Genomic DNA, 26,230 nt, shown 5'->3' with positions numbered 1-26,230 from the left:
TACTTCTTGGCTTTTTTCATTTTGTTTTGTTTTTAAAGCGTTTTCCTGGATTCAAGCAACTTTGTGATGAAGGAGCAAACACTGAAATTCTCTCCCAATTTGACTTTGACCTCATGTTGATCCTCGCTTTATTGAATAAAGAGCATTATTCTCATTTTACAGATGAGAGACCACAGGCTTATTGTGCGGCTCACATGAGAGGATTCAAGTAAACACACTCTCTGGCTTTTCTAAAATAGTTTTTTAAAACGGTGTGAGGTTATCACCGTGTGGTAGTTCAGAAATCATAGCTTCCAGTGACGTTTGGTAACCTGCACTCCCACCACCTCCTCAGTCCCCTGGAAAGGGCCCCGTCCGCCTCCTGAGGGCCACGTTTAAGCCACTTCTCTCTTGGAGGCCTGGGCTGTGGGAACTGCCCCTCGGAGAACTCCTCCCGGCTCCCTTTGGGTCTCCAAGTGGGCCCTGGGGCCGGGGAGGTCGCGAAGGGTCTGCTTCCAACCCCACCCCAGCCAAGCCACCTGCCCACCTGCTGAGCACCCGTGGCCCTCCAGGAATGTGAGTGCCTGGACCTGGCGCCCGCCGCTGTGAGATAACAGTGCGCTGGCGGCGGGGACTCTGGGGCCATTGCTTCCCCCTTGGCTGAGGTCTCAGATTCCTGAAGCACGAATCTCCCTCTAATCGCTGAGATCTGAGGCCCAGGCTCGGGAGGCACTGCTTGCTTATTCAGGAAGGTGCTTCCCAAGCCAGTCTGCCCAGCAGATGCTGGTTCGGGGCTGTCCCTGCCCAGGAAAGGGCTCCTTGCTTTCCCAAAGCAGAGCTCTCACTTGGGACAATCACAGGGTGACATATGGAAGGGGTTCCCAGGATGCCCTGGGAAGGGCAAGGACTGTGAACCTGCTTCCATCTCTCCTCCTGCAGAAACAGTAGCGGTGGAGGCATCAGACCTGGATCCAAAAGGGTTAGGCACGCGGGCTCTGGGGCTGGCCTGCCCGGGTTCGATTCCTGACTCAGCCGCTTCCTAGCCCTGCCATCTCAGCCATGTTATTCAGGCTCATGGCGAGAACAGCAGCAGCTGCATCACAGAATTAAGAGAATTTACGCAAGTTCATAAAAAAAAAAAAAATGCCTAACCTGTCATTAGCACATAGTGAATTTCAGCTGTTTTTAGTATTTGACCTGCGATTGTGATCAAGTCTATAAGCCACCTGAGCCTCAGCTTTCTCATCTCTATAGCAGGGATAATAACCCATCCAGAGTCCACGCCCTTTTTTCCCTTTGCTAACATTCATCACACTTTTAATTACCCCTATGATGTCTGTCTACCTATCCATGCTGCACCTGCTTGTAGCAGAGTTTCATAGAGTGCCAGGCACATAGCAGGTGCTCAATAAAAGTTCACTGAATGAAGAAATGGTACCATGGTCAGGACTGAATGAAACAATGATATAGGCAGTTTGGTCTGACAAAAAAAATCCTGCTGACTTCAGAGAAAGAGAGAGAGCGAGAGAGAGAGAAAGGTGCAGGGCGGGGGGTGGTGTATGTGTGCGTGTCTTTGGGAGGAGCAATAGGGGTTGTCAAGGAACCTGGGCTGGTGTCCCGCTTTAGCCCTTACCACCTGTGTGACCACAGGCAAGTAGCTGACCTCTCTGAGCTTCAGTGTCCTGAGCTGTGAAATGGATGTAGGGGTACAGACCTGGTTAGGAAGACCAGCCAAGATAAGTGATGGATCTAGTCCTGTGCCTGGCTCCTAGCAGGAGGCCCACAGACAGCAGCCCCCTCCCCCCACTTCTACAGACTGAGCCAAATGCACAATAAAAACAATAATAATGAACATTTATCGAGCACTTACTGTGGAGCAGGCACCATGTTACACGCTTTAGTTGTATTGTTTGCAGTGCAGTTGTTTCTAAATGGGACTTAAATTCTTTTGTAAGTAGGAGTTGGGGTAGGGGGTCGAGGCCCCCTTTACCTGCACTTTCATGAAACTGAGAAAATGTCAACTGTCTCTATCAAAGAAAGAGCGTGTGTGCAGGGAGGGAGCTGAACCGTGACGGAGAGCAGGGCCCACACTGCCCTCCGTGTGGCTTTATTCAGGGCAGCTCAGAGTTTATCCAAACAGGCTTTTATTTGGAAAACAGAGTTCTGCTGTCTAAAATAAAAATTAATTAATTAGTTAAAAAGACTTGGAACCCCCTCCTATGATGGAAATAGGCCTGGAGTTAGCAGCCTGGCTTCCTGTGCTGGCTCTGACGCTAATCAGCCTGAGACCTTGACCAAGATTAATTCCCCTCTTGAGCCTTAGTCCCTTTATGGGTAAAGCGAGGAGATTAGATGCAACAATGTCTGAGGCCTTTTTCGGCTACAATATTCTGAGAGAGTGACCTTCTGGCTCTTTCTCCAGTGGAACTTTCCAGTCAAAATGCAGAGACCAGCTTGTAAAGATGGACTTGAGTCAAGAGAGGGTTGAAATGGACGAGACCTTAAGCTGCCGCTCCGCCTGGGACCACCTTCGCGATCCTTGCTCAGAGCAAGGCCCCCTGCGTCTTCTAGTCCTGATGGAACCTCCCACACTCTGGTCCTGCTCAGTCCTAGGAAATTCCCTGAAAAGTCTATTCATCCTTCAAAAGCCAGTGCAGCTACCACGGTCATTTGTTCACCCAATAACTATTCATTAAATACCTACTATGTGCCAGGCACTCTTCTAAGAGCTATACAGTGAACAGAACAAGATGCATGTCCTATACATTTTAACGGGGACAGCTTTTTCTAACAAACCAGTCTTTTGTGCAGACTTCTATGATTGTATGACTGTTTTAAATTACATGGCAGGCCCCCTATTAGACTGTAAGGTCTAAGAGGACAATAGCTTTACACAACCCTTACGTCATTTCTAGTTCTCCAGTGGACTGCCTGGCTGCCTGCACGCCATATATTTTTCCCCCTTGAAGATATAAAGACAAGGGAGTATATACTACAGTCATTACCACCCCAACCAATACAACTAACTGACCTTTACTATCTTTTCTGGGCAAGACTCAGTGCCTAAGATTTTTCTACTTAGACTCTAACATGGTACATTTGATTATTTGATTAATATCTGCCCCTTGCCCATTACACTACAAGCTTCCTGAGGGCAGTGACTATGTCTGTCTGGTTTACTGATAGAGCAACAGCATCCAACAGCTGCATTTAGCACACAGCCAGCACTCACAAATGGATAGGTGTTAGGGGATAGATAAGAAAATGTAGGAGATGCAAAATGATGCAGACTGCAGTCATTAGTACTAGTCAGCCTGCCTGGGTCCTAGAAGTAGGGCAGGTGTGGCTAGTAGGGAAGTAGGGCAAGTTTAGAGGGCGCTTACAAATGGGAGTTGGCCTTCTAGTGGTTAAAGTACTTGAACGTTGAATAAAGCAGTGCCGCGAGTGACAAAGCGCCACATTCCTGGTATAGATAAGTGTTGAAAACACGCTTTGGAGTCAGCAAGATCTGGGTTCAGATGTCAATTCTGCTACTTACTAGCTGAGTCTTTGGTAATACTTAACCCACCTGAACATCAGTTTCCTCACTGGGAACATGAGCTCTGAACGAGCAAATGCATGTCAAGCACGTACAGCATCTGGCTTTTTGTTGATGCTGCATAAGTGTTAGCTCTTACTCTTTCCCACCACTAAAGTAGACCCTCTCCACCCTTCCAGAATTGGGCCAAATTCCTCAGCCTCGGAATACTTCTTACTTTGTAAGTATAACAAATAGAAATATACTTACAAATATAATATACTTTGTAAGTATAATATATATTTTGTAAGTAAATAGAATATACTTACAAATATATTTACTTTGTAAGTAAATAGAATATACTTACAAAGTATATTCTATTCTAAGAGCTTCGCAGATTTTAATTCCTTAACCTTTAGAGTAACGCTCTGAGGTCAGTTACCATTTTACAGATGAGGAAACAGTCCAGGGAGATGTCAGTCATTTGCCAGAGTGCACAGCTGGAAAGTGGTCTGCCAGGATCGAATCCAAGCAGTCTAGCTCTACATGCTGCATTTTGGAAACCAAGGCCACACTTCCTGTCTGCCTTACAACAGCCACCAATCAGTCCCTGCGCTGGCCCAGCCGTGCCACCTAGAGATAACGCTGCTATAGGGAGTGGACGGCCAGACCCCTTCCTCCCACTATGTGAGGAGAGCAGAGCCACATAACAGTGAACTCAGCTCTTAGAAAGGACCCAGAGATCCCTATAAGAACTGGGAGGTTGCACAGCTTAGTCGGGGAGGATGAGGAGGGAGCTGGGAGCCCCTCCAATTCTGCTCTAGGGGGAAGGAAACGGAGGCAATCCCTTGGGCTCTTGCTACCACAACACACATTTATTGTGCATGAGTGTAGGGCTTGGTGCTGAAGATGAATTCTTGAGCCAGGCACTCACAGCTCTTGAGTCCAGGACTGCGCTGGGAGATAAGGGAGGACAATGGGATGGGTGTGACCCATGCAGTCCCCAAACTCCAGGCTGGGCTGAGCTGGGGAAGAACACAGCCAGTGAGGGCTTCTAAGCACAAGCAAGAATTAAGAGGGACTCAGCAGGCCAGGTGAAAGTTGTCCATGCTGAGGATATTTTCTGTGGGTGAAGTGGCAAAACAGGTATCCCAGGGAACACTGGCTGACACTTCCAAGGCCTAGAGATAGAGGAAACAGTTTGACATACGCTCTCTCATTCAATCCATACAGCCTTGTGGAAGAGAAATAGTTTTTATTAGCCCATTTTCCAGATGAGAAAATTAAGGCTGAAGAAGCACCTTGCTTGAGGTCACCATGCTAATAAGCGGTAGAGCTGTTCATTTCAAAGCATCCATGCCAGGTTCTGGGAAAAGAGGTCTTAAAAAACATGCAAATAAAGGGACAATAAATCTAGTGGGCAGATTTATAGGCCTTGGTTCTAGTGGGAGATCTGGCTCCCTCCCTGGCCATGAGAAAGTTATTTGAACTTTATGAGCTCCAGCTTCCACATCTGTGGGCATCTGCTGCAGGGTCATTCTTACTCTTTTGGCAAATGGAACAGATTTAAATATGCTTCAAGTTAGAGGCTGCAAACTAGTAGCCTGGATTCAATACAGGCCTTAGAGGCAAAAAGAGCCAGTGATTTTAGACATAACTCTACAGATGAGATTTAAAGTGGCTCATAACTTGCCCAAGTTTGCATAGCTAACACGTGGCAGAACCAATATTTAAATTATGGCGGCCTGAATTCAGCGTCTGCAGTCTTAAGCAGCAGGTACAGAGAAATGGCAACTGCCACGCAGCCCCTCTGTCTGGGAGACATTAGGGAGAGGTGGGAACTTCAGCGAACTACAGAGTCCATGCCTTAACTAGAAGAATGCTCCCGTGATCGACCTTGGGTAAGGGCGGCGAATGTTTTGTGTCCCAAATCTATCCTCTACAAAATTGCCATAATAATTATACCTATCTCATAGGGTTATCCTGAAGACTAAATTAGTTAACGTGCCTAGCACATAGTAAGCATTATATAAGTGTAAGCTGTTACTGTTGTTACTATCTGAGTGGTGGTCTTTGTCTTAAACATTCATAATACCCACTGAAATGTGGTGTGGTGTGCTGGTGCACTGAAGATTAAGTTCTAGCAGTATCTCTGGGCCTTTCCTCCTCATTCTGAGCAACGGTGGGGCTCACAGAACCAAGGTCCCCAGGCCACAAGCCACGAGCTTCATGCGTCAGCAGCAGCTTCCATAGCTGGCTGCCGTAGTCCCTCAGTGAGCTCATGGTTACCATCGGCCTCTAGGCTGAAAAGAATGTGAGGTGCAATGGGCAGCCTTCCAGGGGCCCAAGAAGGGAGGCCTTTTCCTTTCAGGATGTTTCAGGCTTCAGATAAAACCCTTCCTGTGTTCTAGTTCATCGCTGGCAAGGAAAATCGGCAATGACTGATTGCGACTGGTGAGTTGTCAAAAAGATGTGTGTGTGAACCAGATGCAGCTCGCTGAGGCCAAGCATGCATTCAGGAAGCTGGTGGGAAGACCACCAACTGCACAATGTTTGCGTTGCACCTACTATGTACTGGGCCCTGGGTCAGGCTTTCAGGAGAGGGCGAAGTTAATAACAGCAACAGTTTGCCTGTACCTTATCTGCCTCAGAGCTACAACAGCTATTGTCTCTCTTAATCCTTGGTACAACCCTAAAATGTGAGCAGGCCTCATTAACTGCATTAAAAGATGGGTAATAGAAGAGACTTGTTCAAAGTTTCAAAGAGAAACAGAGTCTAAAAACCTGTTGGCCAAACTTGCTTCCCTTTTCTCCTGAGTCCCCAGCTGGAACTACATCTTCCATTGATCTCTGTGGTTGGGTGCAGTCATGTGACTGAGTTCTGGCCAGTGGAATGAATGAAATGCTGGTGATAATGATGTATGGCTTGCTTGGTCTATAAAAATCTTTCCAAGCAGCCTTCTGGCCTCTCTCTCTCACTAGCTAACGGATGCAGACAGGCTGTAGAGGATTCCGAGGACCTAGGGATGATGGAGCCACAACATGGAAGGGGCCTGGCTGAACTCCTGAGTCCCTCTGCTAAAGTTCTGACACAGTGAACTCTTGAGTGAGAGAAAAATGGAATTCTTTAGTGTGAGGCCACCTAGTTTGTTTTTCTACAACAGTGAGCCTACCTTAATACATACAGTAAAATCAGAACTTGTGTTTTAGAGGTATTTTTGCCTCTATAGCTGGTCTTTTTTTTCCTACCCCCTTCCAACCCCGCAGACAAAGCTTCTTATGCTTGTAGGGTCTTTGAATTTTATAAAGCACTTGGACAAGTAATGGGATAGTCACTTCCACACCACTAGCCCCTGGGCTGTGACTCTCAGCCACTGTGGGAAGCTTTCAAATGGGTACCAGAGGTACAGGACAGCCACACCTCTGGTACCCATCGGCTCAGCCCTGTTCAACGAGTTCTGAAGGAAATTAAGCCCCAGTGTCCAAAGGCATCCCTTGCACATAATTAATTAACTTCTCTCCTGGCCATCTACAATGGTACAAGTTATGCTCCCTACCTGGGAGAACTATCAACATAGTCACTCATATCATTTTCTGTCTTTTGTTGTTCAGGTGAAGATCCCTAATTGCAAGCCACTTCCCCTCTTTGGGCCTCAGTTTTCTTAACTATAAAACCACTGGGTATAATCAAGTAAGCGTGAAGTTCCTTGCCAGCTTTCATTTGCTATAATCTCATTTTAAAAAGTAATATCTTGGGCCTACGATGGGTCAGACACTTCCAGGTTATTTCATGTAGTCGTGAGATAAAAAGGAATGCAAGTAAGATTGTGTTTTTCCCCCAAATAAAAGAGAAACTGGAATTTCCCATCATTAGTCATTCCACAAAGTTGGTATTTAATAAACTTTCGGTGGGTAGCAAACTAATGCAAAGTATTAGTCGAGCTTGTGACTTCATTGAGCCTGCACTCTAGCTGGCAGGACAAGAACCATGCACGCAAAATCAAGAGACATTCTAGAGAGCGGGGCATAGCATCTGGGTGGTCAGGTAGAGGAGGGGTGAGCAGAGGGGAAGAGATCAACTTATCTCCCCCCCAACCCACCTGCAACTCAGTTTTCTGCTGACACTATTACATTCTGAGGACTTTCTGTGTAGCAGACATTTGTTGGATGTTTTATCTTCATATTTCATTTCATTTAATTCTCACAGGAGCTCCGCCAGGATTGTGTCTATTTAAAAAAAAAAGGGGGGGCCCCAAGAGGCACAGGGTATTAAGTCACTGATCCAAAGCCCCACGTGGGTGAAAGTGCCAGAAGCACGGGGAAGTGAGGCAGGTCTGTGTGTCGCAGAGCCTGCTCCCCTGCACGCTGCCTCTGCCCTCCTCTCTGCACAGCTCTGCTCCCAGCTTCCCAAAGAAGAGGCGCTGGCATCCTGTCCTTTGAGAGCCAACAATCAGCTTGCAGTGAACCCCTGGCAGAGAGGTCCCGTGTCCAGCTGAGGCGTGCAGCAGGTGGGCATCAGCAGCAGAGCTCCCCCTACACGAGCTGGGAGTCTCTGGGACAGGAGGGCCTGAGGTTTGCACAGCTGGAGGGCCTGGGGAGAGGCCTGGGAGGAACCGAAACTAACTGACCCCATCTGGAAACGGAGCCCCCTCCAGGGAGCCAGAGGGAGGAAGGGAGACAGGAAGGGGCTGATCTGCTCTGTCTCAGGAAGCGGCAGGCCCAAGACAGACGGTGTTCCCTGGAAACCAAAGATCTGGTGTTTCTCAACGTGTGCTCCTGGGACCCCCTGCATCACACTCACCTGGTATGTTGAGAAAGGGGATTCTTGGGCCACTAACATAATGAATCCAAATATCTCAGAAGAGGGGACAGGAATCTGTATGTTAGGTAAGCCCATCAGATAGCACTGACACTTGCCAAAGATTAAGAATAGTAAATTCTACTTCTCTGTTCTTCCCAGTTCTTCCTTAAATGCCCTACTCATTTCCCATGATCTTTTAAGTATTTTACATGAATCAGCTCATTTAAAATCCTCACAGCATCCTTACACAGTAGATACTATCAATAGCCTCATACTACATATAAGGGAACTGAGACACAGAAAGATTAAGAAACTTAAAAAAGTCACACAGTAATTGGCTGGGCCCAAATGTGGACCCAGGTGGTCTGACTCCCAAACCTGAACTCTTAACCGCGATGGCATGCAAACGCTGTGGGGGTTCTCTCTCCTGAAGACCCATTTGGTGTCAGACCCCATGCCCAGGGGACTTCCAGCATTCAGCAAACATTAACTGAATGCCTACTACCGCATGCCAGCAACTGCTCTGAGCTTTGGCCAGGCTGGGACTAGGGCGAGGTGAGTGAAGCAGCTTGGGAACAAAATTTGAAGGAGGGATGCCCCTAAATTCAGTAATCAAGATAAACACAACTTTAATGCACTAGTAAACAACAAACAAAAAAAAAAACCCTCAATGAGCCAGCTATGGACCATGGGCTAGCCACGTGTTTTTATAGATACAGTGTTATTAGAAGAAGATAAAATAAGAGGAACGACATCACCCAGACCTCACCACCATGCCCCCGAAGGGCAGGTAGTAACATCATGGCTCTTTCACACACACGACTCACCCTCTGGGTCGCTAAGGATGATGCAGGCTGACGACAGGCAAGATGCTGTTTTAAGTGCCTTACAGATGTTATTTTATTCCCCCCTATAAGCGAGAAATCATTATTGACTCCATTTTACAAATGGTGAAACTAGAACACAGAGAAGTTTTATAATTTGTCCAAGCTCAACACAGCCAGGAGGGCGCAGAGCTAGGATCTGAACCCAAGGAGCCTCCCACCAGAGGCCAGAGCCCTAACCAGAGATTAGTAAACTACAATCTATAGGCCAGTTCTGGCCAAATCCAGCCCACCACCTCTTCTTGCAAATAAAGTTTTATTGGCACAGAGCTACACTCATTTATATATTGTGTACGTTCACTTTGTTTATGCCACAAACAAAGAATAGAGTGGTCAAGAGAGAGACCCTTTGGGCTGCAAAGATGAAAATATTTGCTATCTGGCCCCCTATGGAACAGAAATGCTGGCCCCCGCCCTTCGCCACAGTGGAAGGGTCAGCTCGGAGGCCCACAGCTAGAAGAAAACAGAGATGGGATATGGACCCCGTTGTGTCTCTGAAGATGGTTACTTTTCAATCCTGCTGGGTTGTGTACCCTTCCATGGGTGCCAGTGCCTCCTTATTTCCCAGGGTTCAGTGTGCTGCCTGGTCCATGGAAGGTGCTCCATAAATGTTCACTGAGTGAATGAATGAATGGATGAGACTTAGCATGTTTTATAGTGGTCGAGCTTAGAGAAACAATTAGGCGAACCCTACCTGGGAATGTCCAGCCTTTCTGTTGCACCCCTTACAAGCCAAGATACATGGCACTTCATTGCTATGGTAATCTGCCCCCATAGCCTAAATTAATTGGTAGGCAGAGTGTTTCGAGGTTGTCTTTGTAACTGCTATATTATCCATTCCAAGTTAGAGTATCTCAGCGGTCACCACCTAAATCTGTAGTCTTTTGACATCCAGCCTAAACAGCTTTGCTCCTAGAGGCCAGGGTCCTAGTCTTAGGACCTAGTCATAATCAGCAGAGTGTGAATTTGAGAGTTAGAGCAACCTGACTAAATTCTGGCTCCTTCTTACCCATCAGTGGTGTGACTTTGAGCAGGTTCCTTCACCTCTCTGAGCCTCAGCTTCCTAACCTGTGCCCACAGTTCACCGCAGGGAGAGGATCTACACAAAACTGCCCAGCCTCAGTGGATGGCTGCAATTCTTTGTTATGATGAGGGAGACAGTTTAGGAGAGCTGTCTGCTGAAAGACTCCAAATCCATTATGCATGTTTTATCTCTGTGCTCCCAGGATCATGAATAAACAATCTTTTCATCCAGTGTTTAAAAGATACTAATTCCGCCTCAGAATAACCACTCCCTCCCACCCCCGCTGAAATTGGCCAGCTCTGTGCCTGGCCACTGGCCTGAATTTCCAAAGACTGTTGGTTTCTCATTTCTCAAATGTATCCCATTAACACTATGAACCCGTCAGCCGTCCCTCCTCTCCGAGCACGGGTCTGACCGCGACAGCGAAGATGCAGCCAGCAGCGGGAGGCCAGGCTCCGGGACTTGCCTTGGTGAAGCAGGGCGGTGCCTGGTCAGGCTGCCTGGGACTGGGGCGCCATCAGCCTCTACAGGAGAGGGCACCCAGGTCAGGCGGAGACGCGGACGGGGCGCTTGGAGACTGGCAGAGAGTGCACTGGAATGAGGGGATTGGGAAATGGGAGCAAAATACGGTCTCCAGCTGCCGCTTGAAGGGAAAGAGACAAGACCTCAAACGAGGCTTAGTGAAAAGCCACCGCTCCGGGAATCAGAAGCAGCTCTGCCCCGGCGCCGTCTCCAGCTCCCTCGCTGTGTGTCTTTAAGCAAGGGATTTGCCCTTTCTGTGGCACATGCATTTAAACATGAATGGGTTAGGCTGGGCCATGTGTTTTAAAACTCTTGCGTGGCAGCAGAGTTCTGTTTCAAGCAATTTTTTCCTTGGAATTTTAATGTATGAACAGATGGACGTGGAACTGAGGCCCCGGGTGAGGGTGGAGGGACGGACAGGGAACTGGCATCCTGCCCACTCAGCCCCGCAGCCGCCTGAGAGAGGTAGGAAGTGCCTCTGCGGAACAGGGTTTGAGAACCACATGGCATGGTCGAGAATCTATAGAATCTCCCTGTGTGTTGGCAGCCTCTGAGCCTGGGAGCTGTGGCTGCCACTGTTAATACCAGTGGTGGCTTTTGTTTATTGAGCCCTTTCTCTAGGCCTGAACGTGGCTTCTATGGGCTTTACCTCTAGAGTTAATACAGGGCCCTGACCCAAGGCCCAGCTTCACCAGGTTAGCAGCTGTGTCACCTTAGGCTAGTGAGTTCTTCTCTCTGGGCTTCAGGTTCTTCACCTGCAAAACAGATTGCTCCGAGAATGAGGAGAATTAATCCCTATAAAAGTGCTTAGAACTATGGCAGGCACATAGTAAGCAATTGATGTTAGCCATTTTTACCATGTTTGCATAAATTATTGCAGCTGATTTTTCTAAGCACTGTTCTGTTTCCCCAATGATGAGGGAACTGAGGCTCAGAGAGGCGGAGTAGGCGCTCCTAGCTCACACAGCTGGTAAGTGATGGACTGAGGTCTTGAATCCAGGTTTGCTCAAAGGAACACTCTGGGGTCTTAAACTCCCAGCTGAAATGGCTTTGCACTTAATCCCAGAGGTCAGGGCCTTGGTCCTAATAATTTGCTTAAGGAGTTTCAAGCCTAGATAAAAGGGCATGAATGATAATTACAGTGACTTATGCTTCTAGGGGTTCTAGAGTCTGGGCATCTTGGTGAATACAGATCCCGAGGAGAGAGGAAGTGTTTGCTTGCCAAAGCCTAGGACTATCTGGCGATCTTTTCTCCAAGCCACATTCTCCAGCCTTTTTCCTACATGACATCTCTGTAAATTAGTAAAAGGGCAGGGGCAGCCCAAGCTAGAGCACAGGTGGGCAGAGAGCTGCCTGACGTCTGGCCCCCATTTGGAAGGCACCTTTGAGCAGTGGAGGAGCTGCCCAACTTTACAGAGCGACCCTACTCTCCTCTTGCCTCAGCATTTGGTGGGAAGAAGTACAGGAAGAGAAAACAATTGGCGAGACGAGAGACAAAGAGAGGCCTCAGCCTTGCCCCATGCACGTGGGAGCCCAGGAGGAGGGAAGGAGCGCGGAGGCTGTGTAGTCAGGATGGTCTGTGTGACCGTCCAAAGCAAATGCAAGCCACGCAGTCACTTACCCTCTTCACACTTCCTGCTCTCGGCACAGAGGGCGGTAATAAAGGATGGCTGTATGGCTCTCTCTGGGGAGCTGACTGGGAGCCAAGCCATCATATGGTGAACAAATGCTGCAATCGCCCAACTGCAGAGCAACGGCTGCACGTTATTAAAAGGCAACAACCTCTCCCCTGACCCCTGACCCCTGAAAATGGGTAGCCACCAGCCCACCCACCCGGAAAATCCCAGCGCCCTGCCACCAACAGAGGCCCAAACACTGGCTTCAGCATTCAGAAGCAGGGGGTGTGGCGTAGTTGTAAGACCACAGGCTTTAAGTTCAGACAGAGCTGGATTCTAATAGCAACTCCACCCCTCATGAATGGTGGGACTTTGGGTAAGATATTGAACTCCTCTGAATCTCAGTTTTTCATCTATGAAATGTAGCTTATCATACTGACTATGCAGGAACGAAGTAGGAATGAGACATAATAAATGCATGGTGCTCAGCACAGTGCCTGAGGCATAGTGAGTGCTCATACAGGTTCCTTTATTCATTCAATGAAGATTGATTGCAAGTCCGCTGAGCACCAGGCACAGTGAATATCATATGAAGGGTGTGAGCAGTATCTCTGAAGAAGGGACACTTGAGCTGAGACCTGAAGGATGAGCAGGAGTTTTCTAGGTGAAAAGGAGAGGAAAGAAGTTTCCATACAGATGGAATAGAACATACAAGGACCTGTGATAAGAAAAACAGGTGAAGATCAAGAACTGACGAAAAGCTGACATGGCTGAGGCAGAGAGAGCAAGAGGAGGCTGGCGAGGTACACAGGGCCAGACCATATAAGCCACAGTCCAGATTTTGGTCTTTATCCCACGAGTACAAGGAAAGTATCGAACGGTTTTAACTATTCGAATGACAAGATCAAAATAGTGCTTTTAAAAGCTCGCTCTAAAAGAAGTATGTATTAGCCCTGGCTGGTGTGGCTCAGTGGATCAAGCACCAGCCTGTGAACCAAAGGGTTGCTGGTTCTAGTCCCAGTTGGCACATATCTGGGTTGCAGGCCAGGTCCCCAGTAGGGGGTGCGCAAGAGGCAACTACACATTGATGTTTTCTCTCCCTCCCTCCCATTCTCTCTAAAAGTAAATTAAAAAAATTAAAAGGAGTACGTATTATATGATTCCAACTCTATGACAGTTTGGAAAAGGCAAAGCTACAGAGATAGTAGAAAGGTCAGTGGTTGGCAAGGGTTGGGGGAAGGTGAGGATAAATAATCAGAGCACAGGGGACTCTTAGGGCAGTGACACTGTCCTGTATAATACTACCATGGTGGATAACTGTCAAAACTCATGGAATGTACAACACCAAGGCTATACTTTAATGCAAACTATGGTCTTTGGATAATAATGTGTCGTGTAAGTTCATCAGTTGTAACAAATGTACTATTCCGGTGGGTGGATCGTTAAGTCTCGTTTTTCCCTTTGCCTGCCTTTGGCCAATAGTATGTGGCCAAAGTAGAACTTCCAACTCTGGCCCTTAAGATACTGACAACTTCCACCCCTCTTGTAACTTGTCCCCTTGAAAACCAGCTGCCATAGAAGAAGTCTGATTATCCTGAGACCACACTGCTGTGAAGAAGCCCCACAGTCACGTGGAGAAAGAGAGACCACCTGGAAGGGCACTGAAGCACCAGACCTGAGTGTGAGGCCTCTTGCTGAGTCCCCAACTAAATGCAGCCCAGTGACTCACCCAGCCAACACCACATGCAGCAGAGGAACCAGATAACTGGCCCTGTCCAAATTCCTGACCTGCAGACTTCAAGCAAATAAAACGGTTGTGCTTTTAAGCCACTAAGTTTTGGGGTAGTCTGTTACACAGCAATTGATAATTGAGAGAGGGGTTAATGGCAGAAGCCAGGAGACCAGTAAGGAGGGTCCAGCAGAAATCCAGGTGAAGAGAAAGGTGATTTGGTCTATGGTAGGAGCGGTGATGAAGAATTAGAAAATGCTGATAAGAGAGAAAGTTACACATACACACATTGTCATCAGTAGGAGAAACTTCGGGCTCTGCAGATACCATATGTCCCACTGATGGTAGTACTGGTTCTCTCTCTGAGGCTACCTCTTTCAGTGAAGGGCTGATTGTCCAAGGATTAGCTTTGTTCTCAGACACTTGACTGCCACCAGCATAAATACTACAGAAAGTAGAAATATATTCCAGAATGCCAGAAAATAGGCTTAATAGCACAGACATATTATTTATTATCAAAATGAAGAAATGTCCAAGAAAAAATTATTCGGCTTCATACAACAGCTAATGCTTAAACACTAGTTCATAGATTATGAAGTATATTCATACACACATTTATGTACAAGACCTCTTTTGATTCATTCAGTCCCCCTGTGAAGCTGGAATCACCACCCTCATTTACGAATAAGGAAAGAGACTCAGAAAGGAACCAATATCTGTTCTATGGCCTCACAGTCTGGGACTGGTAGGGCTAGACTTGGAACTTTCCTCTTCACAAGGCAAGTTCAAATTGATTTTTTTTAATAACTGTTGCAAAATTTCCACATTTACGTTAGAACTCTGAGGGACAAATTAAAATAATATATTATTGTGTGTTTTAGTTGTCTGCCTGCTGCTCTTCTTCATAGAGTGCAGTGGTTTTTGAAATGGGGTCTTTGGACTCCTGGTCTTGGAATCTCACAGGTAGACCTGAAAACCATACAGGTTTCTGGGTCCCACCCAGAGACCAGACTTTCTGGTAATAGGGCCTAAGCTTCTGCATTTTAATAAGTAGGGCAGGGGGTTTCTAAATTATTTGTCTTCATGGAAAAGTTTGAAAGTCACCAAACTAGTGTATCACCAAGCCCTTGGGAAGTGAATGAATGTGCTTCAATGAAGAAAGAGAGTCTAAAAATAGTTTGGCAAAGTGCAATGGGCCAGTCCACCATGTTGCCTGGGGTAGGGAGGGGACCCTAGACAGTCTCCTCCTCCCTTCCCCCTCCCCAGAAGGCTCGCCCTAGGGGCCAGGAAAGGAAGGGTGTGCAAGAAGAGTGACGAGAGGGTGAGGGAGGGGCAGAATGACCATTTAGAGAGCACCCACTATGTTTCAGGCACTAGCAGACTTTCCCTCCTTTAGTCCTCAAGCAGGTATTGTTTCCATTTTACAACCAAAGAACCTGAGAACTTGTATAGCCACACGAACAAGTGAGGATTCAAGATTCAAACCCGGGACTATTTGACAACAACATTAGTGTTTTTCCCAGAATCAAGCTGCGCCAGCCGGGTGGAATGGTAGTATGATGTCGGATCATGGGAGTTTAAATCCCACTCATCTACTCATTAGCTGTGTGTATTATCTTTCTTCAAAATGGTGCCTTTATTTCTTTCAAAAGGGGACGAAATTACCTGTCACCAAGAACTCCCCAGTATCCACCAGCCTTTTATTAAATGTGTCCTTCTGAATGAGAGGCCAGGACACCAAAGCCACAACAGTCAAGTGATCACCCGGACGATTTCTCCCACAGGGTGTCAGGTCAGGAACGAGTCCCAAGGTGGGGGAGGTGAGGGGAAGGAGGACAGTGAAGTGGGACCGAAGCCATTCCCTGGGATGGCGCCGGCGTGTGGGAAAGTGTGTAGGACTGAGCAGGGGCCCTCTGGTGGCCCCACAGGTCTCTTCCATTTCGGACTCCGGGAATCAGAAGCCACACTGTTTTTCCCCATCAGAACGCCGCTCCCTCTCCTGGAGGAGTTGGCAGATCTGCTGCTGGCCTGTTGGCTGGAGACACATGAGCAGCAGAGCCTGGCATTCCTTTAGAGACTCTCACTGTCTCTCTCTTGTGCGGCTCTCTTCCTGTTCCCACGCCCCACCTCAGCAAGGCCCGGCGATCCTGCTTTCTCTAGCACCGGGGAGGGCAAAGGTCCTGGGTGCAGAGATAGATCGGGGCATTCCCCTCGACAAGGCTGCTCTGCCGGGACCCTCAATGACTCATTGTCCCCTCGCGGGGAGAGGAGGTGGTGGGCAGTGTGCTGGTCAGCAAGTCCGTGCCTGGTGCAAGCTCAGGCTGGAGTCCTCTCCATCATGCAAACAATCTTTGCAAAGTTGTGGGAGTCTTATTTATTTGAAGGGTCTGCGGATCCTGAATGCTTTCAGCGAAGACTGAGGTACTGTGCCACGCACTGGAGATATAGTTCTGAAAAACAGTCTTTAACCTAATCCTCAAGGAAGGCCCAGTCCAGTGCGAGACATGAGAAGTAAGTAAATAATAATTATTTCTCTCCTGAATCAGTCACAATACAGGAAAAGCAAGAAGAACACGAACTCCTAGCCATTGGTTAAGAGCTGGTTCCTCCCTTTATTCATTGAACAAATAGTTATGGAGAACCTGGTGTATGACAGTGTTCGAAGGGCTGGGAATACTGTGGGAACAAAACAAAGTCACATAATAGCATGTCTGTAACATATGATGTATCATAAGTTGTATATATTATATTAGTGTATGCATCTAATCTATATATTAATATATTAACATATGTATCTAGTCCATATAATTATACAGTAGCATATATCACTCCATATAATATTGTTATAATAATATTACATTGACGTATCTATCTAATCTGTCCCCTCTCAATTTTCTATCATCTACCTATAATTTTTGGCAGTGATAAATGCTTGAAGAAGAAAAGTGCATAGTTGGGCCTCAAGAGTGAGGACAGTATGGTCTGACAAGGTCTGTCTGAGGAGGTGGCGTTTGATCAGACATTTGAAAGGAAGTGAGAGGTGAGGTGTGGTAACATCTGCACAAGCATTTCGGGAAGAAGGAAGAGCAAGTGCAAAGACTGTCGGCCAGACACACTCTACCTGCTTCATACGTATCACTCAGAAGTAAGGACTACATGTTCCCACTTTACAAATGGAAAAGCCAAGAGTTACAAAGGGGGAGACACTTATCCAGGGCCTCACGGCTCCAGGAAGGCAGAGCTGTGGGACCCACACTGGCAGTCTGCCTTGCCTCTGTATGTGGGCTCTGGGCCACAAAGCCACACCACCCACCTGGGCACATCGTAGATGCTTGTGGGCACTAAGGTGGGGGACCGAATTCAACTTCAGGGAAGAAGGCACAGAAGAGGATGTGTAAACATGATCGTGATGGGCGCGTGTGGGCCAAGTCAAGGAAGATGTCTGCCTTTCTTTGCCTTTTCTGTGCACGTCCACTCAAAGTCAAGAGAGAGAGGAAAGTGCCTTTCTCTACTCAGAGAAGCCTTCCCCACGCACCCTACTGTCTCAAATACCAGCCACTGTCTATCTCCCCTTTTACTTCGACCATTTCTCACGACCTGCCATTAGAATGCATATTTGTTCACTTGTTTGTTGTGCGTTTTCTGCAACTGAAATCTCAGCTCCACAAAGGCTAGTGCCTATTTTGTCCACTGCTGTATCCTCTGTGCCTGACCTGTCTCTAATGAATAAAAGGCAGGAAAATAGGAAAAGCTCAGTGGGGGTGTAACCATTTAGGAGAGTTAAAGGGAGCCCTTTTTGAAACAGACACAGACCAAGAACTTAGAGCAGAAACTGAGCTCCTCATAATACTTGCCTGACTGTGACCGGCACTCTAAATGAGCTCAATAGATATTTGTTAAATAAACAAATATGCGGAGTTTGAAATTTCAGGTTCTGAACGCCCAGAAGACTGGGCAATACTGTATGAGGTAAAGAGCACATTATTTTGTAATGCTCTTTGATAGGATGTTTGGGAGGTCCCAGGACAGAGATCAGATAACCTGAGAGCTGCTCCCAGCTCTGGAGCCCAGGTGTTAGGAGGCTTTGGACACTCAACCTCCTCCCTGTCCCCTGGGCCATTGTTTTCCCATCTGTAAAAGGGGAACACACAGAAAACTCTAAGGAACTCTTTTAACTCCGGACCTCGTACGTCTGGGGGGAAGTTTTCAGTCTTTGATTCCTTTCCTCAAGGTCTTGTGTTACTAATGCTTCCTGGCTGTCTGTCTTCAACCCTCTCTGAGGTCGGACCATGTAGTGAACAGGTGCATGTTATCAGCCGCTGTGGTTTGATCGGGTGCCTGTAACTTAGAGTTGCCTAATGCTGGAAGCTGAGAGCAGGACTTGCGTAATTAGGCTGGGCCTCATTAGCGCTGGCCTCTTGGGTGTTTCTCGTTCTTGGTTTCTCCTGTCCTGTATTTCGAATCCCATCTGTCTGTATGGACATGGCTGCCCTTTTTTTTTTTTTTTTATTGTTCCATTGTAGAGCCAGGCTTGAATGTGGGCCCAGAATGGCCAGAGCCATCCCCAAAGCATGAATCTTAACATGCCCTGAAATGGCCTCTGCTCTGCTTCCAAAGTACAATTTTATAACTTTACCGAGAACCTGGCTGCCTGGGCTGCTGTTAAGCTAGCAGTCCACCCTTAGTTTGGATGTTTGACAGAAACCAGACTAAGGCGCACTATCAGTTTAAGGACTGTAATTATTGTACTAATGATTTCAGTAACGCATATGTAGTACTTGACCACTGACAAAGCATTGCTAGAATCTGAACTTGAACAGGGATTTAGTCTGTTTTGATTCTTTTCTCGGAGTTATTCTCTTTTTGTGTCCCTCTACCCCCATCCACTGTTCTGAGCCTTGCTCTGAGCCCCCGGAGGCTGACCTCTGTGGACAGCATCATCCTGGCTCTCTGGCGCACTGGCGAGGCCCCAGAAGGAGACTGGAAGGCAGGGAAGGTTGGTGGTGTTTCTTTCCAGTGCCCTCCTTGCTTCTGCGCCATGACTTTGGAGGTAGCTGAGTTCCTCCACAACTATGACTTCAACTGAGAGGCTTGCAGCTCAAGTCTAGATGAAACCTACTAGATAGTCTAATAACTCCATTTCCCCTCCTTGGCCCTTTGCCGCTAGGGATGACAATGGCTTCCTGCTGTTTGCTGTTGTTAGATACTGGATGTCTTATGTTTGCTTAGCCCCACACACTACTCTGTAAGTGGTTCCTTCAGTAAAATCTCTATTTAAACCATTTGGGAGGGTGAATTCTGTTTTCTGCCTAAGCCCTGTCTGATAGAAATCCTAAAATCTGGAATGGAGCTTGGAACACAGAAGGCCCTTAATCAGTATTCGTGGAATGAAAAAACAAACTTCTCGCATATAATATTTCGTTTAATCCTTACAAAACTATACAAAATATTGGGTTGGCCAAAAACTCCATGTGGTCTTTTTTTCTGAAAAACAAAAGACACATTTTTCATTTTCACCAATAAATTTATTGACTTGGACATTTTGAGTATGTTGGCTATCTCCCATGTGGTATAACATTGATTGTTCTCAATTAATGTCTCAATTTGATTGCTAATAACTTCAACTGGTCTACCCAACCATGCAGCATCATACAGCAAGAAATCTCCAGCACGAAACTTCACAAACCACTTTTGATGCGTTTGATCAGTCATAGCACCTTCTCCACACACTGAATAGATCTTTTTTGGTGTTTCAGTTGTTTTTTTTTATTTTTCTTGAAATAATAAAGCACAATGTACCAAAAATATTGCATATGTTCTTCCATATTCAATATTAAAATGGCTACACAAAAATTCACCTATTTTGATAAGTGTTTTTTTAATGCACGCTATGACAGTTGTCACAGTACAATGTGACAAAACTGTTTCAAATGAAGTTAAAGACAACTAAGCACTACTAGAGCCATCTTACAGGAAAAAAACAAATGAACTTTTTGGCCAACCCAATAATATTATTGCCTTTTATAGATAAAGAAACTGAGGTTCAGAGAAGTAGAGTCTCAGGTCTGAGCAGCAGATTTCTGAGACAGAACAGTATTGACATACTAAACCTTGGATGAGCCTGGGCCATAGCCAGAACCCTGGAGAAATCTCTACTTCCTGCTGCTTTCTGTAAAATCTCAGAGTCCACTCATGCCAGCCTAGGGTAGGCTCAACAAAACCAGATACCACAGATTAAACGGGTAATTCAAAGAAGAGAATAGAAAAATCTCAGGATGTGAAGACACTTGGACATTCACTTGGCATATAATCAGAGACCTGGGTTCAAATACTGGTGCTATCATTTTCTTCCCTCACTCCCCAAACCCAGTTTACTGATTTTTATAATTGACAAATAAAACTTGTATATGTTTATAATAAACAACACATTTTGTTATGTATTTAAGGTATAGAACATGTTTTGATGTATGTATACATTATGAAATAATTACCATAATCAAGTTAATTAACATATTCATCACCTCATAGAGTTGACTTTTTTTTAGTTTAGTTTTCCTCCTGTTATTTATTTCTGGTTTCATACAACTGTGGTTTGAAAAGATACTCAGTATGATTTCAGTCTTCTTACACTTGTTGAGATTTGTTTTGTGCCCTAACATATGACCTATCCGGAGAACATTCTATGTGCACTTGCGAATGTACATTCTGCTGCCATTGGATGGAAGTAATGTTCTGTGTTTGTCTGTTAGGTCCATTGGTGTAAAGTGTAGTTCAAGACCAACGTTTTCTTATTGATTTTCTGTCTGTGTGATCTATCAATTGTATTGTTGCCTATTTCTCCTTTCAGATTTGTTAATGTTTGCTTTATATATTTAGGTAGTCTGAAGTCTGGTGCATATATATTTACAACTATTATAACCTCTTGATGAATTGACACCTTTATCATTATATACTGTCATCTGTGGTCTTGTTACAGTTTTTGACTTGAAGTCTCTTTTGTCTGGCATAAGTATAGCTACCCTAGTCTCATTTGGTTTATATTTACATGGGATATCTCTTTCCAGCTCCAATTTCAGCCTGTATGTGCCTTTAAAGCTAAAGCGAGTGTCTTATAGACAGAATGTTGTTGGATCTTTTTTTTTTTTTAATTCCTTCAGCTACTCAGTGTCTTTTGATTGGAGAATATAATCCATTTACATTTAAAGAATTATCAATAGGCAAGGACTTACTATCGCCATTTAGTTGTTTTCTGGCCAGTATGCAGTCCCTTTTTCCTTTATTCCTCTCTTGCTGTGTTTCTTTGAGATCTGACGATTTTCTGTAGTGGTATGCTTTGAATCTTTTTCAGTTTTATGCATCTATTATGGATTTTTGCTTTATGGTTACAATAAGGTTTACATAAAACATCTTATAGTTATAACAGTTTATTCAAGCTGGTAACAATTTTGACCACATACAAAACTCTACTCTTTTACTACCCCCCCAATTTTTTCATATCACAGTTTACATCTTTTTATATTGTGTATTAATTTAAAAATCATTGTAGCTATAGTTATTTTTAATACTTTTGTCTTTTAACCTTCATACTAGAGTTAAAAGTGATTTACATACCACTGTTACAGAATTAGAGTAGTCTTAATCTGGCCAAATACTTCCCTTTATCAATGGATTTTCTACTTTCATATGTGTTCATGTTACTAATTAGTGTTCTTCCATTTCACTAAATCCCCACCATCTAAAAGTCAGATGTTTGGGCCTCTTTAATATTTTTCTACCAAATGGTTGTCATATTTTGCATACCACTCATAATGAGGAACTTTGTGCCTCTTTAAGCAACTCTATGAAACAGCCCCCCTTCTTAGAGAGGTAGCCCAGGGCAGTGGTGCCACACACAGACTCTGGGGTCAGACTTTCTAGGCTTGAGGCCTAGCTTTGCCACTTAGCAGCTGGAGGCCTTGATGCCATGACCCAACTTATTGGTGCTGCAGCCTCCTCATCTAGAAAATGTGGATGATAATAGTCCATACCTTATAGAGTTGTTGAAAGGATGAAATGAGTTAATACATGTTAAGTGCTTGGAACTGTGCCTAGCACGTAGGAAATGCTAGAAAGCGTTTGTTAAATAAGTAAAAATTCATGAATTCTGTATGTGCAATTTCAGCTGGCTTAATTAAAAATAAATTTGGGGGCGGCGAGGGTGGAAGGAGCTCGGATTTGGAGTGAGTCTGGATCCAGGGCCTGGAAGAACATCATCAGGTCACTGACTTTCTGCCTCTCTCAGCTGTGTTTTCCTTTGCCTTGGCTCCAGTCTCAGCAGATCATCCCCTCAAGGAGAAACAGAGATGGCCATCAGCAGTTTCCGGCATCCATCCGCCAGCTCAGCAGCCCCAGCTGAACACATGTGTCTCTCACTCAAGAGTTCCAGCAAAAGTCTCACGATGGACTCTCATTGGCCTGGCTTGGGTCCCAGTGTGATATTCTGATTCTAGGGTTGCTTATGTGCCATCAGCTCCAGACACCGCACAGACTGCAAGCTGGAGAGGCATCACCCCAATGAAGCAGGTAGGTACTCTTTCCGAAAGCAGAAGGAATGGATGCTGGAGAAAACTGGCAGTGGTGTGCTGTGCCACAAATCCCGGTCACCTTCTCTGAAGGTGCTCCCCACAAGTAAGACTTTGGAAGAGTTAGGTCTTGCTCATGATGCACACTTGAAAGTGCTTAAGGTTTCCTTGAAAGAATATACTGCAAGTCAAGAGCACGGCTCAAAATTCTTACTTTGGGAGACCACAGCTAGGCCTTGAATAGCCCCATATACCTGAGGAAGATTCTAATGACTCCCCACCTACAGGACACACTGTGAGTCAGACAGGGTACCTAGCTTGTGTGCATGTTCTCACAGGTCTGTAACCTGTCACGTGCCAAAGTAAGATGCCTGGCGGAAACTGCAAGCACCATCCTGGGCCTGGACAGGATAAATCAAATGGCCCCACGGACCCCTGACCTGAGGGCTTTGGCTGTGCTTGCACCGCCCTCACAGCCCTGACTCTCCAAGGCTGGTCTTCCCCTGGCAGCACCAGCATCAGCATCGTGTGGGAGCAGGTCCACACGCTTGCTGCTCGAATAGAAGTCCGCAGGACTGGCAGCATTGGCTTCGCCTGGGAGCTTGTATGAAATTCAGAATCTCATGTCCTACCCGAAGACCTAATGGATGAGAATCTGCATTTCAACCAAAAGGTTTGTATGCACATGAGAAGCACGCCTGTATTAGCTTTCTAGAGTGGCCATTACCAAGGACCACAAACTGGAGGGCTTAAAGCACAGAAATGCATTCTCCCACAGTTCCAGAGGCTAGAAGCCTGGAATCAAGGTGTTGGGATGATTGGTTTCTTCTGAGAGCTGAGGGACTTCTTTCATGTCTGTCTTGTAGCCTCTGGTGATTGATGGTAATCCTTGGTTTCCTTGCCTTGTAAATGTAGCACTCCAATCTCTGCCTTCACCGTTACATGGCATTTTCTGTGTCTAAAATGTCCCTTTACTTATAAGGATTCCGGTTATATTGAATTAAGGGCCCACCCTACTCGAGTATGGCCTTATCTTAACTAATTACATTTGCATATAAGATCACATTTTGAGGTTCCAGGAGTTAGGACTTTAGTACATCTTTTGGAAGTGAGGGGAGGGCAGCACAATTCAACCTATAACAATTGTCTTTCAAGCCTGCCATTCCTAAATGCTGGGAGACCAGCTGATTAGGAAACACCTGGCAAATGTAGCAAATTTACTTCTGTAAACAACTTTATAAATTCAGGAAGAAGAAGGCATGTCTACCAGGAGGCTTGGGGGTGTCTAGTTTTGCGAGGAGTTCCTTGTTCAGGCCGCACACCCCGCAGGATCCCCAGGTGGACAGCTGACTCAGCCCCACTGCGGGGCCAAGGCAAGAGCTGTCTGGGGAGGTCTTCCATCGGGCTGCCTCTTGGCATCACCTGAGGAGCTTTAAAACTACTGATACCCAAATCCTACCCTCTGGGGTTCCAGTGTAATTGGCCGGGCGTATTGCCTGGGCAAGAAGATTTTAAACATTTCCCATGTGATTCTAATCTTCAGCCAAATTTGAGGACTAATGGGATAGATGTCTGGTTTCTACACATTACAAAAGAAGAAATTCAATCCCTTTCCCAGACAGGGAAGCAGGTCATAAGCACAAATAATCTCAAACATGAACCTATACAGATTCCTAAATTTTGCATTTTAAGTTTTTTTTTATAGTTCTTATGTGCAAAATGAAGCTGCTGTGAGAAGTAAATGAATGTATATATATAGCACCATTCTCAAAATCTCCCATGGTGATGGACTGTTTATTTCTCATTGCAGTTTTGCCAATTTTTGAAGTATATTTTGAGGTATTTTTATCTGGTGCTTTAAAATGATCTCTTCTGGATAAATGAATCCTTTATCATAATGTATTTCTTTCTTTTCCCTAGTAATGCTTTTCCTCTGGAAGTCTATTTTTCCCCCCTGATATTAACACAGCTACATTGGCTAGCTTTCTTTTGACCGGTAGTTAATTACATGGTATATCTATTATTCCAGTCCTTTAACTTTCAAAAATTTCTATATTCTTGTTTTAGATGAACTCTTGAATGAACTATAGTTGGATTTTTAATAATCTACTTTGATGATCTTGCTGTGGATGTCTGTAAATTAGAGCATTTAGTCCATTTACATTTAATGTAATTACTGATATATATATTAGTGGTATAATAAATATTTAACAGTTCACAGGGTACTTTGTGGAGCTTGCAGTTCTCACAAGTGACCATGAGAGGGCAGCTATAAGGGACTCACAGGCATTTACAGCCATGAAGGGGCAGAGGGAATCCAGCGTCTGCTCTCTGGGGCCCTGCCACTGCTTCCAAGGGTGTGTCTCCGTGACAACTTCGGGCATTCTTTGTCCACTTGTATAGAAAATAGAAAAATTTCAATATTTTAATAACTAGTACTGCTGTACAAGCCATTCACAATGATATCAGCTTGCTGATATATAAGGGAGGAAACTCCGCCCCCCACCCTCCGCCAAAAAAACCCAGGAACGATCTGGAGGGTGGGCCTTCTGTAGTACAGGCTGCCCCGACTTGGTGAGTGTTCATGAGCCCGTCTGTATCCGTGTGCCAGGTGGCGTTTTTCTGAGAGTCTGCTGTTCAGCTTCAGTGACTTGTTTTTGTTTGTTTGTTTGTTTTGGAAGACTCTTTCTAAGCGTTTGCCCATTTCATGATGGGTGATTTCTGAGCGCACCTGCCCATAGGGTGCTGAGCTTTCAGCAGTTTTTGACCAAAAAACAGCATGACCCCTGCGCCCCACCTCCCTTTTCACCTGATCTCACCCCTAGCGACTTTTTGTTGTTGTTGTTGTTTCCCTGGGTGAGGAAAGTCCTCAGAGGGAAACGTTTTGCTGATTTGGAAGAGGTGAAACAAAAAACAGCAGAAGTACTAAAAGGCAACAAAATTGATGAGTTCAAAAACTGTTTTGAGCAGTGGAAAAAACACCTTGATAGGTGTATTGCATCAAATGGAGAGTACTTTGAAGTACTCCATTGGAAGGCGATGAAAGTTTAAACATGTAACAATAAATATATAATTTTTTATATACAAATTCTGTTTTTGGGGGGTCCTCCCTCATATTTGGGCTTAAGTTCAGCATCTTATTTTATTTGTAACAGCTGTTCTGTGTTGGTATTTTTCACCTTTCTTGACTTGTTTTATTATTTATTTTTCTCTCTCTTGCCTTTTAAGTACTACATTCTCTTTCTTCTTTTTTTTCCTAGTGATTACCTAGAAACTATGTGATTCATCTTTGACTTTTCAAAGCTGTTTTCCTTTTTAATCCTCACCTGAGGATATGTTTATTGATTTTGAGAGAGAGAGAAGCATCAATGTGAGAGAGAAACATCAGTTGGTTGCTTCCTCTACTCACACCAACTGGGGCTCGAACATGCAAACCTCAGTATGTGCCCTGACTGGGGATTGAACTTGCAACTTTTTGGTATACAGGATGATGCTCCAGCCAACTAAGCCACCCAGCCAGGGCCAAAACCTGTTTTTAATCAATACATTGACTTTCCTCCCTGGCAATATGAGGGTCTCAGAACACCTTAATTTACC

General features: G+C 45.5%; 1 protein-coding gene across 2 annotated transcripts in view; it reads right to left on the bottom strand.

Moving 5' to 3' along the window:
- Window positions 1-26,230, bottom strand: part of SYN3 (synapsin III) — a 363,499-nt gene that overhangs the window by 286,064 nt on the left and 51,205 nt on the right. Inside the window, exon 4 of one of the 2 annotated variants that reach the window (XM_054574564.1) lies at window positions 19,188-19,190. The exons of the other annotated variant lie outside the window; for it this stretch is intronic. Within the exon in view, the coding sequence (XP_054430539.1) occupies window positions 19,188-19,190 (3 nt within the window). The remainder of the gene's footprint in view (window positions 1-19,187; window positions 19,191-26,230) is intronic. 2 annotated transcript variants of the gene reach the window in all.

The sequence above is a fragment of the Pteronotus mesoamericanus genome, unplaced genomic scaffold (genome assembly GCF_021234165.1).
Source record: "Pteronotus mesoamericanus isolate MK-2021 breed Mesoamerican mustached bat unplaced genomic scaffold, CSHL_Meso_final contig_263, whole genome shotgun sequence".
Taxonomy (NCBI): domain Eukaryota; kingdom Metazoa; phylum Chordata; class Mammalia; order Chiroptera; family Mormoopidae; genus Pteronotus; species Pteronotus mesoamericanus.
Note: the sequence above shows the minus strand (reverse complement) of the source record. Positions and strands in the feature narration are given on the sequence as shown.